At 36.0% G+C, this 20,074-nt stretch overlaps 2 protein-coding genes across 3 annotated transcripts; one reads left to right on the top strand and one right to left on the bottom strand.

Annotated features, from left to right (window-relative positions):
• Positions 1–8,252: 8,252 nt before the first annotated feature.
• Positions 8,253–9,452, bottom strand: LOC117923417 (protein PYRICULARIA ORYZAE RESISTANCE 21-like). Of its 2 annotated transcripts, none has more exons than XM_034841684.1 (3): positions 9,366–9,452; positions 8,989–9,070; positions 8,253–8,843 (listed from the first exon to the last, which is right to left on the bottom strand). In XM_034841684.1, exons 1-3 carry the CDS (start codon positions 9,372–9,374, stop codon positions 8,350–8,352), a joined length of 585 nt encoding a protein of 194 aa, XP_034697575.1. In that variant the 5' UTR covers positions 9,375–9,452; the 3' UTR covers positions 8,253–8,349. The 2 variants fall into 2 exon arrangements, with proteins under 2 accessions (XP_034697575.1, XP_034697576.1); XM_034841685.1 differs by lacking the exon at positions 9,366–9,452 and adding an exon at positions 9,177–9,359.
• A 9,237-nt stretch (positions 9,453–18,689) lies between these two features.
• LOC117923220 (carboxyl-terminal-processing peptidase 2, chloroplastic-like) lies at positions 18,690–19,325 on the top strand. Its single transcript, XM_034841445.1, has one exon. The coding sequence runs from the start codon at positions 18,690–18,692 to the stop codon at positions 19,323–19,325; it is 636 nt and encodes a 211-aa protein (XP_034697336.1).
• The last annotated feature ends 749 nt before the right edge of the window (positions 19,326–20,074 follow it).

The following is a 20,074-nucleotide window of genomic DNA, read 5'->3' as shown; positions in this document are numbered from 1 at the left end:
ACAAACCTTAGAAGAGAAGAATAGAGATTAAATAAATAAGATAAAGGATGTCATTGAATCAATTTGAGAGATCACATGGCCCATGAAATGGACTGGAGCGTCGACCTATGCAGCTGACTTCCTTACCAGTTAGCACTCACCCACAAGTAGATTAATCTACAGAGAATATATAGAGCCTCTGCTGACAGTGGCCTCCTTAATTTATTTCTCGGGTTGCTTTATCATATATTTATCTTTAAGCAGCTCAGTTCATTCATCAAATGGACTTCTTCTTGGTTGGGGCGTCTATATATTAGTGCTATGGATGCATCCCTCCCTCTCATTTTCCGTACAATCATAATGATAGTGGTCTAGTTGGGTCCCCGCATTGCTTTATGTACCTAAGATTCAAGTGGTGGCGATGAGAGAACATAAATGAGTAAATGGCGCAGTTTGGTCACTGATAGAGTGTAGTCTAGTTAGGTCCCCACATTGCTTTATTTACCTAAGATTCGAGTCGTGGCGATGAGAGAATATAAATGAGTAAATGGCGCAGTTTGGTCACTGATAGAGTGCCATTTTGGTTGGATCATCCAAAGCTGTTAGGTGAGCTCGTGACCTCTTAAGTCTTTTTCTAATGGTTTATTTTCTTTCCTATACAACTACTTAATCCATGTTATTTGGAACCAAAGGTTCCTCAAATATATATAAGAACAACTGTACCAGGATTCCCAGTAGCCGTTTGAATAAGGGACTGTGTGGTAGCTAAAGACTCATTCGATTTGCATATTTAGAGAGTTTTGGATCCACAGCTATAGGAATTATTCTGGATCAACCTGCCTTAATTATACTAGCTGAGGAATGTGGTTCGAAGTTTTGGTTGTAATGTTTCTCCATTGTCGATTACTACATGGCTATCATGATCAACCTGCAGACTTTACAGCAAGGAGGAGTTTGGCATAATGCTTAGAGAATTCTGGAGGTAGCCACTTCTGGAAGTCATGATTAGAGAATTTAGTTATGTGATTTTTGATCCTAATGACGCTATGTGATGCTACTGTTGGAAATTTTTTATATGGGCTAACATTAATTGAATAATTTGTATTTACAAAAATGGGTTAATGGATAGTCTATTGTATAATGAGCCCAATTAACTAGTGATCATATTTTGAACCAAGTTTTGCATTTTTTGAGTAGAAGCTCAATTGAGCGGAAAAAGTAGGCTATGAGTCTCATTAAAGCCCATTATGGGAGGGACCAATGAAAACCCAATATTGAGTTATGCTAAGTCCTCTCTCTAATCTAGATAAAAAGGGTCTTTTCTATTTTTCCATAGAGCCACCATAATTATTATCAAGATCATAAAGAGGAAGACCTGGTTGCAACAATTAATCACCTGTTTTTTTGCGATGACTCAAACAAATATGTTCTTTATTATGATTTTACATTATTAGTATCCTTTAATCATGTATGATTAATTTATATGATCATATAAATATTCTACCTGTGGTATTAGAGCAAGATTTACATGATTTAGGATCTATAATTGGAAATCGAAAATAAAATTTTTGGTTTATTATTTTATTTTATTTTCGGAGTCGAATATGTGATCCAAGACTTTGTATGGTTTTTTTTTAAAAAAAAATTTGGATTCTTATTTTATTTTATTTTTGGAGTCGAATTTGTGATCCATGACTGTGTATGATTTTTATTTTATTTTATTTTATTTTATTTATTATGAAACCTTAGGCCTTTTGTTCCTCTTGTCACAAGCTTCAAATTGATACATTATATATGTAATTTCGTTGTTTAATTTGGGAGTGAGAAAATAAAAGCTATGTTTAATTAAGAAAAACACTCAAAAAGGGAAGGGGAGGGGAGGGGGGGGGGTGGGGGTGAATTGGGTTTTTTTCAAACACAACAAGTTCAAGCACAATATAAACAAAAATAAAGAGATAGAGTTAGAGAATGTAAACTCGGGTTTTGTAGTGGTTCGACACTTCCTTGCCTACATCCACTCTCCTCAATCTCCTAACCGAGTGAGGGTTCCACTAACTTGAAGCTTCAACCAAGCTTTCAGTCTTCTTACATTTGGATTCCGACTCCAATGAGCTCTTACACAATCTCTTCAAGATTCAAACCTCTTGAAGACTTTAACACTCAGTTTTTAACAAAAATGAATCCCTTAACCTAGCTCAAAGATAGCTCAAATACAAGACAAAGCTAGGATGACTCACCAGGGTGCACTAAAAGATATGCAAGTATGATTTAATGCACTGAGAAAGAAATGAGATATTTTTGGTCAAGAACATGTAGGTAGACAATTAATTGCAACTGTTCTCTTATTCATAAATGAAGTGGAGTTCTCAATTTATAGGTTTCTAAGCTCGGGAGCCAAAAACAACAAAAGGTAGCCTCGATTGGTTGAGTTAGGGGTCGATCGGTTCACTAGCCATTGGAACATTTAATGCTTGACAAGTTACTATTGCCTCAACCGGAAGTCAACTGGACCTCGACAGGGAAGGGGTGACCTCAACCGGGAAGAGGAAGCTATTGGATGAGAGAGAGTGTTTTTGACACTCCTCGACCGGACCTCGATCGGACAAGGGCAATTAGTCAACCGGTTCCCCAACCGATTGAGCCGGTTGGCCATAGCCTCGATCGTTTCAGCCTTTTGGCTCCAAAAATCTATTTTTTTTAATTCATTTCTTTTCTAACACTTAGGCAAGGTCTTTAGGTGAATTAATATGCCAATTTTAAACTTTTTGCCTAAGGTACATTTGATAAAACTCGGGTTTTAATGAAATGGAAGTTTTAAAGGATAAACCGAGTTTTCTAAGATGCATGAAACAGTATGAAAATCCTAAGTGCACCCATGCATTCATCTTGCATTCGTTTCCTATGATCAAAAGTCTTCACAAAGTCTCGATCTTGTATCTATTTGGTCATTTGATGAATTTCCGAATTTATACATGAGATTCATTACCATTTAAAACAATTAGTCACTTAACCATGATTTGTTATTATCAAAACTCGATTAGGAGAACCATTGGGCTAATAGGGAGTAATTAAGTTTTATTTTAAATTTTCGGAATTTTCTTGTTTAAAGATTCAAGAAAAATTTTATTTGTTCAAATTATTGTGTTTTACTCAAATTAAACTCTTAGATTTTGTTGTTTACATATATTATAGTTGATATGTAGCATCAATTTCGGTTTTTTTGGCTCAGTTTGGTGAAAATTGAAAATTCGAAAATATGGGTATGAACCCTAGAGAATTTGTTTTATATTTTTTTTTTAAATTGAGCAAGATTGAGAACTTTTTTGTTTAATTAATTGTTGTAGAGAGATTTCTTATATTGTTAAGGTAAAAATACATGTAAAATGAGGCCGAAGTAGGTGTTAAAATAGAGTTTTTCGATCTTGGCTATGAAGATATGAAAAATCGAATTTTGTTAATCAATTATGGAGATCTTTAAGTTATTTTTTTGATGATTAAATGTTTTAGAATTGTTAGAAACAACCTAAAGTTTAAAACCCTTCAAGGTCCCGATCGAAAAACTTTTTTTTTTCAATTGTTTGAAATTCGGGTTGCAACCGCGTCATTTGACCCATATTGCAAAATTTTTTACCCACTATTGGAGGTTGAAGATGACCTCCAGCACATGCCACATGTGCCACACGTTCTCCACTCGCGGGTCAAGTGTGTGAGGCGCGTGTAACCTCATCCGGTGTCCGTTTTGAGCCCCGTTTTTTCCTATGCTCTTGTTTTTTTGTAATCTATTTTTATGGATATATTATTTTATTTTTTGGGGGTCAAAAATATTTATTAAATAATTATTACTTATTTATGTGATTTAATTAGCTTAAAATTATTTTTTGGTATAATTTTTTGTTAAGAATTTACCAGAAATTATGCTAATATATATGGAATAGGAGTGTAGTACTCACTCTCTCTAGATTGAAACTTTTTCAAGTATACTCTCCTACTTGGTCTAAATCACATAAACTAGTTAAATAATTAGTTTAAAGTGTAATAAAAAAAATTGTTGTTCAAATTCTTGCAACTATAATTGATCATTTTGTGACGTACTTCATATTGTTTGATCATATGCACAATTGTTGTTGGGCAATATTGTTTTTAATTTATCCAATATTTGGTTGCTTTCCAAGCACAAGTTGTGAAGGGGAGTATTCATGGTAAGTTGTAGGTCGAATACGAACTAAAGCTGCAACATGCATAATAGCATGTCCCCAGGCGGAAGTAAGTAATTTGGTTTTCATTAGTAATGGTCGAGCTATTGATTGGAGACATTTGATTAAGGATTCTACTAAACCATTTTGGGCATGAGTATGAACAACATGATGCTCAATATGTATCCCTACTGACATGCAATAGTCAATGAATATTTGAGAAGTAAATTCGCCAGCATTATCAAGACGTATTGTCTTAATTGGATAATCTGGAAATTGTGCTCGTAATCTGATTATTTGTGCAAAGAGTCTAGCAAAGGCAACGTTATGTGTAGAAAGGAGACAAACATGTGACCACCTAGTAGAAGCATCTATTAAGATCATAAAATAACGGAATGATCCACATGGTGGATGGATAGACCCACATATGTCCCCATGTATTCTTTCTAAAAAGACTGGTGACTCAGATATGACTTTAGTAAAAGATGGCCCGATTATCAATTTACCTTGTGAATAGGCAGCACATGAGTATTCATTGGATGAAAGAATCTTCTGGTTCTTTAGTGGATGCCCATGTGAGTGTTCGATTATTTGACGCATCATTGAAGACCCTGGGTGACCTAGCCTGTCATGCCAAATGACAAAAACTTTTGGTTGTTGAACTTCTGGTTCACGATAACATATGATTCAATAGGCTTTATAGTTGTGTGATACAACCCAGAGGAGAAAGCCGGAAGTTTTTCCATTATAAGCTTATGGCCAGATATAATAGAAGTAATGTAAAGATATTCTACATTATCTTTATTCATAGTTTCAATATGATATCCATTTCTGCAAATGTCTTTAAAACTGAGCAAATTTCTTTTGGATTTTCTAGAATATAAAACGTCATTTATATGGAATCTAGTTCCATTTGGTAATGTTATATTTTCTCTTCCAGAGCCTTCAACTAAGTTTGTAGTACCATATATGGTACTTACATTAACTTTTATTAATATCAATTCGAGAAAATATCTTTTATCTCGAAGAATTGTGTGCGTGATCACACAGTCTGCGAGACTTACATCATTCTCATTCATCTTGAGACCAAATAACACATGGATTTCAGATATAACAAAAAAAAAAAAAAAAAAAAAACAAGGCATAATGTAAATAACAAAGAAAATCAGATGTCAATATAAGACATAATAATGTATTATTTCATATGTAAAGTAACATCAATCAATGTTAATTTTCTCATCATTTATCAAATGGTCTGTTTTTTCATTGGGACCCCCAAAGAAATCAATGTCATAGTAGGTTAGGTTTAATCCATCACCATCGGTAAAGTTCATCTCCATCTCTTTTCCTTTTACTTTTATTGATGCTTGGTAAAGGTTGACCAAATGTTTGGGCGTACAACAGGTATGCGACCAATGCCCCTTCATACCACATCTATAACAATTATTCTCATAGTTCTTAGGAAGTTTATCTTGTAAACGCTTCCCATTTTCTTGTTTTGCCTCAATATTGTTCCACTTCTGGTGGTGCAATGAGGTTTTCATTTTCTAAGAATTATTACTATAAGAACCATGGTATCAGGGATTTCTTCCACGATCACGACCATGTCCTCATCCTCGTCCACGCCCACGAGTTTGGGACGATATTGCATTCACTTTAGGGAATGGTTCAAATCCAGTTGGACGAGACTGGTGATTTCTCATCAAAAACTCATTATTTTGTTCAGCAACAAGAAGACAGGATATTAATTCAGAATATGTTGTAAATTTACGCTCTCGATATTACTACTATAGGAGCACATTTGAGGCATGAAACATAGTAAAAGTTTTCTCTAACATGTCTTCTTCTGTGATTTTTTCTCCATACAGCTTTAATTGAGAGCTGATTTTGAAAAGTGCGGAGTTGTATTCACTAACAGTTTTAAAATCTTGCAACCTTAGGTGCATCCAATCATATTGAGATTTTGGGAGAATCACAGTTTTCTGGTGGTCATATCTTTCCTTCAAATGACTCCATATAGTAAAAGGGTCTTTTATCGTGAGATACTCATTTTTTAAACCTTCATGGAGGTGATGACGAAGGAAAATCAATGCTTTTGCGCGATCCTACAGGGATGCTTTTGATTTCCTTCTTTGCTCGTAGCTCTAAGGTTCATTGCATCAAGATGTATTTCAACATCAAGGATCTAAGATAGATAGTTCTTTCCCGAACTGTCAAGTGCCACAAATTCGAGTTTTGTGATATTCGACATTGTCAAATAACTTCATATATATGAAAAAATAATATTATTAGAATTGGTTATAATAACTTGATAGCATTGATATAACTTTGATTATAAACAAAATCAAATAATTTGTTTATAACTTTTAACATATGTAACAAAACAAATCAATAATAATATAAATATGTAAAATTTTATTCTATATAAATAACTTCAAGTTTAAGATACGAGAATTACCTTCAGAGCAATTCGTGCTGATAACGTGTTGTAAAATGAGAATAAATGTGACTCAAATAAAAGTAGAGATGACTATGTATTACTTTAATAATATATATATATAGAGGGGAGAAAGAAATCAAAGAAGAGAAATGTTGAGAGAATGAAAGAAAGAGAATATCTTTCTTTTTTTCGGAATGCTTCTTACATGGGGTGTAAGAAGCCTTTTATAGGCTTCACAATATGAACTCCCATTACTCATCTTAAAGATGAGTAAATGGAGTTCATAAATAATCATCAATGTGGTCATTCACCATTGTATTTATAACACTATAATAGTTTTTATTTTTCAAGAGCAATTTCTAGATTCCTTATTTGACAAGGGAGAAAGCCCCATCCATCCATGACTAAGAAGGCAAATCTAGTCAACCAATGCCCAAATATAACTTTGCATTTGATTATAATGAAATTAGAGTAAAAGGAAGACCATATAAAGGGCTTTTAGGACATAAAAATATGTTTCACAATTATAAATTACAATACAATTTTTTTGTTTTGTTTTTAAAACCCCATTAAATCTTAATCATTCATAAACAAACCTTACAATTGACTGACGGATATGTTGATATTTCAATTTTATAAATAATTGAAGATATATTGACAGATATTTTGACAAAAAATATCGATAAACCTAAAATTGATCAAAACTTATAAAAATATAAAATAAAACTCTTAAAAATGAAATTAAAATTTTAATAAATATTTTAAAATTATTTAATTGAAAAAATTAATATATATAATATTATACATGTCAATAAAAAATATAAATTTGATAAGTGTACATGATAAAATTGTGATATTTGATTATAATATATTTAATATTAAAATTATGATATAATATAAAATAAATAATGATAAATGTATAATTTTTTAATATTTAATTAATATAAAATAAAGCTGAAGGTTGCTAATCTAGGATGTAAACGCTGCTACAAGAAGATCAAGAAACTGCTATGTAAATTTCCTGGTGTGAGTCTTACATATATATATATATATATATGCGTGTGTTTGGTATAGTTGAATTTTGAGATTATGGGCAATGCTGAAGGGATGAAGAAGTGAGTTGTTTGTTTTGATTTTGATGTAGAATTTTATGAACAAGAGAAATACGGGACCAGACTTTCATTGAGAAGGAAGACACCGTGATAATCAAAGTAGTATGCTGCTACCCTGAGAAGATCAGAACGAAGCTTATCTGCAAAGGTGGCGATACCATCAAGAGTATCGAGGTTATACCAACCGAGAAGCCACCACCACTGCCACCGCCAGGGTATTTAGCATTCATCTATCCAATTGGAGTGTGCTGTAAGTCATGCTATGAGGGACGTGGTGGTGGCCCCTGCCACCATGGATATGGGATTCCGCACCAACCACCATCTTATGATGGCTGGGCTTCTGGGTGTCGCTGTGACAGAAGCTATGGTTGCCGCTGTGAAATCGTTATTGAAGAAAATCCCACATGCACCATCCTGTGAATCATACTCCATCGTGATTGTCGTTGTCTGGTATTTTTAATTCCTTCTCTCGGTTGGGTGATGAGTCAGTGATCAGTTCTTTTGGGTTCTTTTGGCCTATACAGCCTTGATGCTGTGGAGGAGAAAAGGACTGATCACTGACTCAACACCCAACTGAGAAAAGGAAATAAAAAACCAGACAAGGACAATCACGATGGAGAATGATTCACATGATGGTGCATGCGGGATTTTCTTCAGTAAAGAATTCACAGCGGCAACCATAGCTTCTGTTACAGCGACACCCAGAAGGCCAGCCATCATAGGATGGCACTAGCTTCAGATATCCATCATAAGATGGTGGTTGGCGCGGAATCCTACATCCATGGTGGCAGGGGCCACCACTACGTCCCTCATAGCATGGCTTACAACACACTCCAGGTGGATAGATGCATGGTGGATACCCTGTTACTGGAGTTGGCACCGGTACCTTTGGCTTGTCAGCTTGAGGTTTTGGTTTGTCAGCTGGAGGTTCTGGCTTGTCAGCTGGAGGTTTTGGCTTGTCTGCTGGGGGTTTAGGTTTCTCGGGTGCCCTAACCTCAATACTGTGGATGATTTTGCCACCTTTGCAGATAAGCTTCGTTTTGATCTTCTCAGGGTAGCAGCATACTACTTTGATCATCACTGCGTTGTCCTTCTCATGGAAAGCATACTCTTTTATTTCTCTTGTTCATAAAATTCATCATCAAAATCAAAACGAACAGCTCAGTTCTTCATCCTTTTAACATTGCCCACAACCTCAAAATGCATCCAACATTCATAAAACCTCAAAATTCAACAACACCAAACACATATATAAGACTCTCACCAGGAATTTTACAGATCAGTTTCCTGATCTTCTTGCAACAGCGTTCACACCCTAGATCAACCTTCAGCACCATAATCGTACCCTGCGATGATATCAATTAAAAAAATTAAAAAATCATTAGAAGAATCATCCAATAATGCCAGTGGTGCAGAGAAAACAGCAGATAAAAAGAACAAGAAAACAAAAACCTGATTCCAGCTTCCAAAACAAGTTTGATATTATTTATTATTATTATTATTTTCAAAAACTGAATTGGTTATGAAACAAGTTCATGATTAATAAAGAACAAAAGGCCAAACCCAGAATGATATATATGGAATTCAGATGAAAAAATCAAATGGGCGTGAGGAAATTGAAGTGATTAGAGGCACAGAGACCTCTGCCATAGCGGTGAGTGATGGGATCTGAGCTCAGGATTGAGTTGAAGGAAGAAAAAGCTTGGTTTGTTAAGCGGGAACGGGACAGGTTAGGTTGAGGTGACCCTCCTTAAATAGACCAAACTTTTTGAGCCTCTAGAGGTCAACTCAATGGGTTTTAGACGTGGCATGAGTTGGCTAATTTTCGTTTTTGTCGTTATGTCGGACGGCCCACAATTGCTGACTCTACCGTTTTGACTGCATGTGCTGGGTTTGATCGGCCCCTCTCACCTTCCTTCTAGCTTCTTAGCTTGCATTAAAAAAAAAAAAAAAAAAAAAATTGATATGTTGATGAGGTGCAATTATGGATCATGCACTCCCAACATGGGATCGTACACGTGTCCCAAATTTAAATTTCAAATGTCATGTAATATCAAATTAGCATCGAAAGTAATGTAACCAAGTCGATTAATTAGTTATATTGGAATTAAGGTCCCAAAGATAATGTGTTTTCTAAGTTAACATAATGATAATAATAATAATAATAATAATAATATAATTTTGTTTTTATTTTAAAATAACATCAAAGTCAAGAATTTTTTTTATAATAACAATTTAATTTTATATTTATAACTAATAAATGTCAATGTGGAGAAAAAACTTATCTTTTATTGAATTTCAATACTTGAAAATATATTAAATTATATAAAATGATAATAATAATAATAATAATAATAATAATAATAACAAAATGTATTCCTTTTTTTTCTAATATAATAATTTTTAAAAATGTTTAAAATTTTATTTATAAGCCTATATTTCACTTGAATGCAATTACCATATAAAAGACAAAAAAAAAAAAAAAGATTGTTATTGAATAATGATAATTTAAATTTATTTTTGAAAATTAGATTTTCTACACAAGTGCATAAGCAATAGGAATTTTATTAAAACATTTTTTTTGTGTGTTTGAAAAGCATGGAAAAAATATTAATACATATTCTCTTATCATCATATATTATCATATTACTTTCTTTTTAAAAAAAAAAAAAACTGTAGTTTAATACATGTATATCATTAATTAATTATTATATCATTGATTAAACTTTCATCCAAATTAATTTGTATAGTTTTTAGTCAATTTGAATCATCTTTTATTTTTACAAAATTTTTCATCAATATCGATATCAATTTGCTTTACATTTTCGTAAAAGTCAAACCCCAATGGCTTGGACACACGTCACCCACCTAATATTCTCGAGCTTGAGCAAGCTGGACTAGGGTTCGGAGACCAATTAAATCCTAATTATTCATAAACAAACCTTAGAAAGGCAGAATAGAGATTAAATGAATAAGATGAAGGGTGTCATTGTATAAGTTTGAGAGATCGCATGAGTATATTAGTACTCACCCACGAGTATATTAATCTACAGGGAATCTATGGAGCCTCTTCTGCTGACAATGGCCTCCTTAATTTATGTCCCCGGTTGCTTTCGATCAACCACCTTCCTCTACTTTTTTTGGTTTTCTTTGCCTGCAGGTACATATCATATATTTATCTTTAAGCAGCTTCATTCATTCACCAAATGAACTTCTTCCTGGGTTGGGACGTCCATATATTAGTGCTATGGATGCATCCCTCCCCCTCATTTCTTTACGTATAATCATCAAGATAATGGTCTAGTTTGGTCCCCCTCATTACTTTCTTTACCCAAGATTGGAATCTTGGCTATAAGATAATATAAATGAATCCATTTGATCACTGATAGAGTGCTACTTTGGTTGGATCATCCAAAGCTGTTGGGTGAGTCCGTTACCTCTAAATCTTTTTTTAATGGTTTATATATATATAGGAGCAACTGTACCAGGATACCCATTAGCCATTGGAGCAAGGGACTAAGAAAGAAGGATTAGCCATTGGAGCAAGGGACTAAGAAAGAAGGAAGATGTTAAAGAAGCTACCGTGTGGTACGTAGCCCGAGACTTATTTTGACGATTGAGAGGGTGTTGGATCAACAGCTATAGGAATTATTCTGGATCAATCTGACTTATACTATCTGAGGAATGTGGTTAGAAGTTTCGTTGTAATGTTTCTCCATTGTCTATTACTGCATGGTTCTCATGACCACCCGGCAGACCTTACTGAAAGGAGGAGTTTGGCATAATGCTTAAAGAATTCTAGAGGTAACTTCACCTGGAAGTGGCGATTAGAGAATTTAATTTCGTGATTTTTTTTTTTACCCTAAGGACACTGTAATGCCGCTACCAAACTTCAAATGAAAGAAACATTTTAGTACACTGGTGGGGTTACGCTCTTTTATAATGGATTAATGAAATATTAGAACATTAAGGCATCTTTGAAAAATGGTTTTGTTTGATTAAATGCGGATAATGGAGATAAAATCGACAGCAAGTTATGACAACGAAGGGGTTAGAGTTTAGATGTGGACTGCAGCTGATAGATGAGACATTGACTTGCAGAATTGTTTAGAGCCTACAAGATTATAAAGTACCAAAATGGTTGAAGAATTTTCCAGTACCAGAGCCAAGATCGCTCAGTTGGCCCAGATAACTATTCATAAGGGAAATTCGTGGGGGAAATGTGCCTGTTTCATCCGTTCTGGATGTTCCGTACCAGTACTTTTTGAGGATCGAACCATTCAAGGTATCTCCAAGAGATGGCGGTTTTCTGCCTAAACAGGCTATAAACACAGAAAATTGGACGCTTATTCATTTAAAAGAGAATAAAAAGATCATCAAAAGCACATTTTGTTAGGGCCCTTTTGAAAATTGACTTGCAGAAGGCAACTTAGGAAAGTAAAAGAAAGTGAGATACGTACAGTTATGGAAAGGAAGTGGTTATAGACAGACATTTAATTTTTCACTTGATGAATGTGAGAACAATATTCATTCGTCTAAGGATGAAATCAACATCATTATTGGCCTATACAACCTTTATGTTGTGGACGAGAAAAGAACCCAAAAGAACTGATTACTGGCTCAACACCCAACTGAGAGAAGGAATTAAAAAACCAGACAACGACAATCACATCAATGGAGTATGATTCACAGGATGGTGCATATGGGATTTCTTCAATACTCAAGAATTCACAGCGGCGACCGCAGCTTCTGTTACACCGACACCCAGAAGCCCAGCCATCATTGGATGGTGGTTGACGCGGAATCCCACAGCCATGGTGGCATGGTCCACCACAATGCCCTTCATGGCATGGCTTACAACACCCTCCAATTCGATAGCCTGGTGGGCACCCTGGTACGGGAGTTTGATTCTCTGCTGGAGGTTTTGGCTTCTGATCAGCTTCTTTTGGCTTGGCAGCTGGAGGTTTTGTCTTTCTGCTGGGGGTTTAGGTTTCTCGGGTTGCCTAATCTCGAGACTCTTGATGGTTTCGCCACCTTTGCTCTTAAGCTGCATTCCGATCTTCTCGGCGCTGGATGATAATATTTTGATCATCACTGCGTTTTGCTTCTCAAAGAAAGTCCAGTCTTGTATTTCTCTTGTTCATAGAATCCAACGTCAAAGTCAAAACGACCAACTCAGTTCATCATCCTTCAACACTGCCCACAACCTCAAAATGCATGCAAACTTCAAAATTCAACACACCGAACACATATATAAGACTCTCACCAGGAATTTTACAGAGCAGTTTCTTTGTTGGCTGTAGTTTCAGCCTGAAACAGAGAAAGGCTATAGAAAGAAAAAATGGAAGAGTAACACCAGGGAATAGAGCTGGAACAAAGGAGTTATGACAGTCCACACAAAAAACAGAGGACCCTTTTTCTTTCCCTTTGTACTCTCGGTTCTGCTATTTTTTTTGTTGTACGGTCCCCATATTTCAAACCAAATGCAAAGAGATTTAACTAGTAAATCTCTCCACGTGGAAGCATGACAACCACTCAAAACATAAAACAAAAAAGTTATTTTTACATATCTAACCTAACACAACATCACATTATGTTACATTCTCCCTCCTAATGTGATGTTCCTCTACACCCAAAAGCTTTCGGAAGTGAACAAACTTCTCTAAAGGCAATGCTTTAGTGAAGATATCAGCAACCTGCTCCTCTGATTTACAGTACATCAATTGAACCTCACCATCTGAAATAGCTTCTTTAATAAAATGATACTTCACTGCAATATGCCTAGTCCTACTATGAAAAACATAGTTTTTTGCAATGGTTATAGCAGATTTGTTGTCACAAAGTAGATATGTTGCTTCATTTTGCTTCTCCTTGATGTCTTCTAAAATTCTTCTCAACCCCTTCATCTTCACAAAAATTACCAAATTGGCTTGAAGTATATTCCATTCCTCTGTCACTTCTCAAGGTCTTTATGTAGCAACCACTTTGCTTTTCAACAAAACTCTTGAATTTTTTGAAGATAGAGAACACTTCTGATTTTTGCTTCATGAAGAACACCCAAGTCATTCTTGTAAAATCATCAATAAACAATACAAAGTACTTGTTGTTGCCTTGAGAAGGTGTAGACATAGGCCACATATATAGTGTGAATTAACTCCAATACTTCTTTGCTCTCCAAGCAACTCCTTTTGGAAATGATTGTCTATGATGTTTCCCAAGAGCACAACCGTCACATACTTCATTCTTTTCTTCAATGGTGTTTGGCAATCCTTGTACCATCTTCCTTTGACAAAGCATCTTCAAGCTATTGAAGTTCAAGTGCCCAAATCTTCTATGCCACAACCAAGCTTCTTCAACATCTTCCATTCTCAAAGCCACATTTTCAACATATTTGAAGACAATTGGAAAACTTCTATTTTTCTCCATCTTTATCTTCTTCACTAAATTTCTTCTTTGCTCCTTATCATAAATGGTGCACTCATTATCTTCAAAGTGAAGTTTATACCCATGCTCTACTAGCTGTCCCACACTCAACAAATTTTGCTCCAAGGCTAGTACAAGAAGAACATCTCTGATGTACTTGGTTCCCACTTTAGTTTAGATGCCAATTGTGTTTTTCCCTTTAACATTCACTAAATCACCATTACCCATTTTGACTTGTGAGTTGATGTTTGTATCCATGTCAAGGAAAATATTTTTGTTACTAGTCATGTGGTTTGTGTAGCCACTGTCAAGGAACCACACATTATTCTTTTGCTCAACAGCACTTTGACAAGCATAAAACATGTTTTCATCACCTCTTTCTCCTCAGCACACTTGCTTGTTGATTGTTCTTAAATCTGCAATCTTTTTTAACATGCCCAAATTTTTTACAATTGAAGCATTGAGGCTTCCCTTTGAACCAACAATCTTTTTCAACATGACTACTTCTTTTACAAATATTACACTTTGAGAATGATGAGCCTTCTTGTTATGAACTTTCTTCCATAGTTGAATCTTCCTCTACCTCTTCCATTCTTCCTTTGCTCTTCCTCGTCCAGTTCTACCACCTCTAGATGAATCACTTCTATTTTCATTGCTTATAGGTTTCTTTCAACATTTCTGGAGTTAAGGCTTATTTTTATTGGAATCACTTTCTATTGATTTTTCAGAATGCCTCAATAAACTCTGTTCATAAGTTTTAAAGACCCAAATAGCTCTTGTACATTGAGCAGTGAGAGATCTTTTATTTCTTCAATCACAGCCACAATTGGGTCAAATTTATCAGGTAGACTGATCAAAAGTTTCTCAACGATTCTTTTATCACTAATTTTTTCACCATATGACTTCATCTGATTTACTAACTCATAAATATGGAAGAAAACTCATTTAGAGTTTCATTCTCCTTCATTTTCATATTTTCCAGTTCTCTTCTTAAAGCTTGAAGCTTTACTGATCGGGTTCTTTTATCTCCTTGGAACTCCTGTTGAAGGATGTCCCATGCTTCTTTAGCTTTTGAAGCTTCATAATTCTGGAAAGATGTTGTTACCAATACCTTGTTGAATAAATAAGAGAGCTTTTACATCCATTTTTTTCAATTCTTTCAACTAATCTTTTTCAACCGGAGTTAGTGTAATCACATTGTCAGTTCATCAAAACCATTTTCAACCAAATCCCAAACATTCTTGAGACATAAATAATGTTTTCATTTTTACGCACCAAAAGTCATAATTTTATCCTTCAAATAATGGAATAGAAGAAGGTTGAGAACTCATACTTGTAACACTTGTGCTGGCCATTGATCTACCCTTCAAGTCCTTGGTCCATCTGCTTCAAGATTGAGGGTTTTTAGCTACACAATCTGATTTGCATAGCAACATCACCAATTCAGCTGCCTTGTAGGTTCGAATTTGGGTCTTCGGATTAAAAGAAACCCTAGTATCCTTCCTTTCCGAAACAGAGGAAATTTCTTAAAATTCCATACACAAGAGGCATGCTGTAAGAGATAAAAGGGCTTGAAAAGAAGAAGTGGATTAGATTAGATTGGAAACAGCAAGGTGGATTGAAGATTAGATTTTGTGAAATGGGTTGCTCTGATACCAATTCTGTTGGCTGTAGTTTCAACCTGAAACAGAGAAAGGCTATAAAAAGAAAAAATGGAAGAGTAACACCTGGGAATAGAGCTGGGAATATGATAGTCCACACAAAAAACAGAGGACCCTTTTTCTTTCACTTTGTATTCTCGGTTCTGCTATTTTTTGTTGTACAGTCCCCATATTTCAAACCATGCAAAGAGATTTAACTTGAGTAAATCTCTCCACGTGGAAGCATGACAACCACTCAAAACATAAAACAAAAAAGTTATTTTTACATATATAACCTAACACAGCATCACATTATGTTACATTCTTGATCTTCTCGTAAAGCATTTACACCCTAGATCAACCTTCAGCACCATAGTCGTAGCAGTTTATGAAGTACAAGTCAAACCTGTTAGTTGCTGTTTCATATCCACATGACATGCCTGTTCAAAGTACAAATAAAATCCCATCTTTATTTTTTGATGGTTACTACAAGAAGAAGAAAAATAAGCTCATTAGAACATCATTGGAAAGTCACAGCAAGCAGACAGCTGCAATTCCATCCACGTAAAGTTCCCTGCTGCTATTCTCAGTTCGTATCGGCTTCAAATTTCGTACTGAACTTACTCATGCCCAAAGCTCCATGTAGCCATCCACCTGCATCCAAACCTCTGCCAGATTACCTTTGTTGGCCTCACATGCAGATTGAACAAGTCCATGGTTTGAGTTTGAGGTAAAGATTTTCTGAATTTGACGGTTCTAATTAAGAGTAAGGTCTCCAACGGATTCTTTAGAAAATAGAAAACCTGAGCCAAAGATTAAGCAAGCAAAGGTAATTCCAATCAATGCAAATGTTGCCAAAGCAAAGGCGAAAGTCGAAGAAGCAGCAAAGATGCAACTATGTGGAATCGAAATTGGGTTTCCTGCATTGTACAGTACACCACCCAATTGGGATCACCCTCATTAGTGACTGCCTATCTCCACCTAGGGCCTATGCGCATGTGTTTCCAATTTGTATGGCCACCCTATAGTTGCTACATGACCACCCGCTCTTTTTATTTGGTTCACCTGAAGAAATCTCAGTTGACAATTCCGGTCCAAACCTGTCTCCTAGCTAGATTTCATGTGACATGCACAGTTCCTCTCAGTTCTTTAAGACCCAGATCCTATAAGTCCCTCTCACTTTTTATCCATCGGGCTTGTGGTTTTAGGTGCATTCCTTCTTATTATCCATGCTCATAGCGGTTCAGGTGGATCCATCGATGACAAGGAGGCTTCAAGTAAAGTTGAAGGTGGTGTTGCATGCACATTAGAAACTCAGGGCCGTACCAATCAGGTTATTTTCAAGCTGTTTGAGAAAGGAGTAGTCCACTTAGACTGGTGGACCTTGAGAGGAGGTTCTTGATGTTCAACGGAGTGGTTCCAAGCCTTGAACGTACATCTATGAGTTGCATATATAGGTCATTATGATGAAAATCCAGATGCTGTAATTCCCTAAACAATCTACACCTGACATGCCTTTAGTTCTTTTGCACCCCGGGCCTCACACCTATGAATTCCCCATGCTTGGCTACCTTGCAGTACCTAGAGTCACTGCACGCGTATCGTCTGGAGTTGGCAGAATGCTACGGCTCTCTTGCAGCTGCATGAAACTCAGCTTGACGTGAGCATATGGAACTATGCTGGAAGTTTCAATATGGATTCCTCGTTTTGGTCTTGCCCATTCCCTGTCATTTGAATTTCCCGAGCTCATTTCAGTTTCAACTGATGAGAAGGCTCCATTAATCGATGTGGGAAAGCTTTTTGAAACTTGAAATCCGTCCTTAAGAAAGAATGTTTCCAATGATCAATCTTATTTCAGCTGATTTCATGGTAGCCGAATGAGCACTCAAATGACTGACCCACGCATAAAAGCTATGTGATTCCAGATGAAGATAAGCTATCATCTAGAGTCCAGAACCTCATCCTTTGCTTTCTACCACCTCATAAGCCATGAACCCCACGTGCATGTGATCACCATGCATGGGAGCGGCCAACCTCTTTCCAATTTGCTACTAAGCCTCTCCTATATCCACACCACTGCTCACTCCCCATTTGCTCCACCACCCACCACCCACGCTCCCATAAACCCCTTCCCATTCATCCCCATCATGCATGAACCCCTATGTGCATCTCCCCCAACATCACTCTACTAATCATTCCACATACTGACCGTACCCACTATTAACAACTAGTCACACACCAACTCGTTTCCAGTCTACAGAGTCATCATTCATATCTTTCAGATCAATAAGGGGCATCTGCATGGTATGCACCCTTCTGATCAGTCTTCCATCACTCCACATGGGGACCCAATTTAGACAAGTCGGGGTTTCATTCCATATGGCTCTTTTGTTTCAGCACCTTCGGGTGATGACATAAAGAGTAAATGTTATAGAATGGAGAGAATCATAAAACAATTGAACAAGCAAAAAATATTAATTCATCTAGTTTTCAGGAGCTTCAGCACTACTACCAGTCGAATTTAGAGAGAGGAATCCCTGGTACATCCACTGCTATGAGCACAGATAGTGACAAGATTCTTTCAGAAGCTGAATCATATGTCGCAACTTAGTGTTTTCTTCATGTAGTTAGCAACCCCAGTTTGCCAGAAGCTTGTTGATAATGTTGAGATGGGAATGTCATGACCAAATTGATGAAGACAATGTGTCAAGAGTTTGCGGTGATTAAAAGGAAGGCCATGAATGATGTAGGAAAGAGGTTCTGCAATGGTCAATTCTTGACTGAGCTCAGTAAGCGAGTTTTTCATGAACAAGGTCATCACGAGGTTATAAACGTCAGCCACTACTCAGTTTGCTAAGAATGACTCTGTTATGGTCTCCAAGAAAAAAATAAGAGTCAAGTGATGGTTCTGATTCAGATAGTAGCTCAGATGAGGATGATGAAAAGACTTCAAAGGTTGCTTCTTAAGCTAAGAAGCTGCTACCTTCCAGCTAAGAGGATGTTGACAAATTGTTCAGAAATATTTAAGCATCATGTCTCTGTTCATTTTGTTCGATTGGTTGTTGGAGTGATGCTGGTTATGTCAGTTTCAGTTGGCGTTAGTAGGACACCTTCCTGGGCCCTCATTGAAGAAAATCTCATTTTCTTAGAGGCATGGAGTACAATTGACCGTGCATATGTTGACAAAGCATTTGATGGTCACAGTTGGCTTCGCTACAGAGAAAATGCACTGCATAATGAACCAATGAACACACGAGAAGAGACATATATGGCAGTAAAGAAGATGATTCCCACACTTGATGATGTTTTCACTCGTTTTTCGGAGCCTGACAAGTTTAAGAGTTTGTGGTCTGGAACTCAAGGTGCTCTTACAGGTGTAGGGTCGTCAATTGGATACCCTACTAGATTTGATGGATCACCTGCTGGGCTTCTTGTTATTTCAACTGCTCTTGAAGGTCCAACAAATAGAGTTGACATGTTGTACAGAGGTGGAAGATGTCATTTCTACGAGTTTGACTGCTATTGTTATCCTCCTTGAGAAACATGAGATTGATCTAAAGCAAATTGGTGGCTAGAAATTGGCAGTGAACCGAGATAGACAAAAGCAAGTCCATTGAGACCTTCCTAATGCAAAATTTTGAGGAATCTAGTGATACTGACATTGAAAGATTGGATTCAGCAAGCTATCAAATGGGACGTGCAACAACAATGGAGAAGATGGTTTTTGTCACGATGAAAGCCATGTAGGTTATGATTCATGTCGTTAAATTCGCCCTAAACTTCGTTTGCGCCAAGACTACATGCTGTTATTAGAGAAAATGATGCGCCAGTAGTGCAGTGGCATCCCAGGCCCACTCCTATATAGCCATGCATGGCTACCCTTCATTTTCAAAGCCAAGTGCTTCTTTTTCTTTCCCTTCAAAACTATTTTCGAAAATCTAATTTTTAAATAATTTAACTTACAATTTTTCATCCTTAAAATTTTTAGGTCTCAAAAATCCCATTTTTCAATAAATTTACAACCATTTTCTTTCCCGCAAGCATTATTTCAATTTTCCTAGATTTTTTTAAATGTTTTAAAATAAACATGAATTTAATTATATAATTCCAAATAATGGAATTTATGAAATTAATTCATGTAAAAATAAGTTGGGCTTTGATGGGGACCCAACATCAATGATGCTTTCTTTAAAAAATAAATTTGAGTAAAATACAATATCTATTAGTGATGGTTTCTTACTTTGTTTAGTGACACAAGTGATATACTTTGTACTCATTATTGTGTAC

The sequence above is a fragment of the Vitis riparia genome, chromosome 10 (genome assembly GCF_004353265.1).
Source record: "Vitis riparia cultivar Riparia Gloire de Montpellier isolate 1030 chromosome 10, EGFV_Vit.rip_1.0, whole genome shotgun sequence".
In the NCBI taxonomy this organism is placed as follows: domain Eukaryota; kingdom Viridiplantae; phylum Streptophyta; class Magnoliopsida; order Vitales; family Vitaceae; genus Vitis; species Vitis riparia.
Note: the sequence above shows the minus strand (reverse complement) of the source record. Positions and strands in the feature narration are given on the sequence as shown.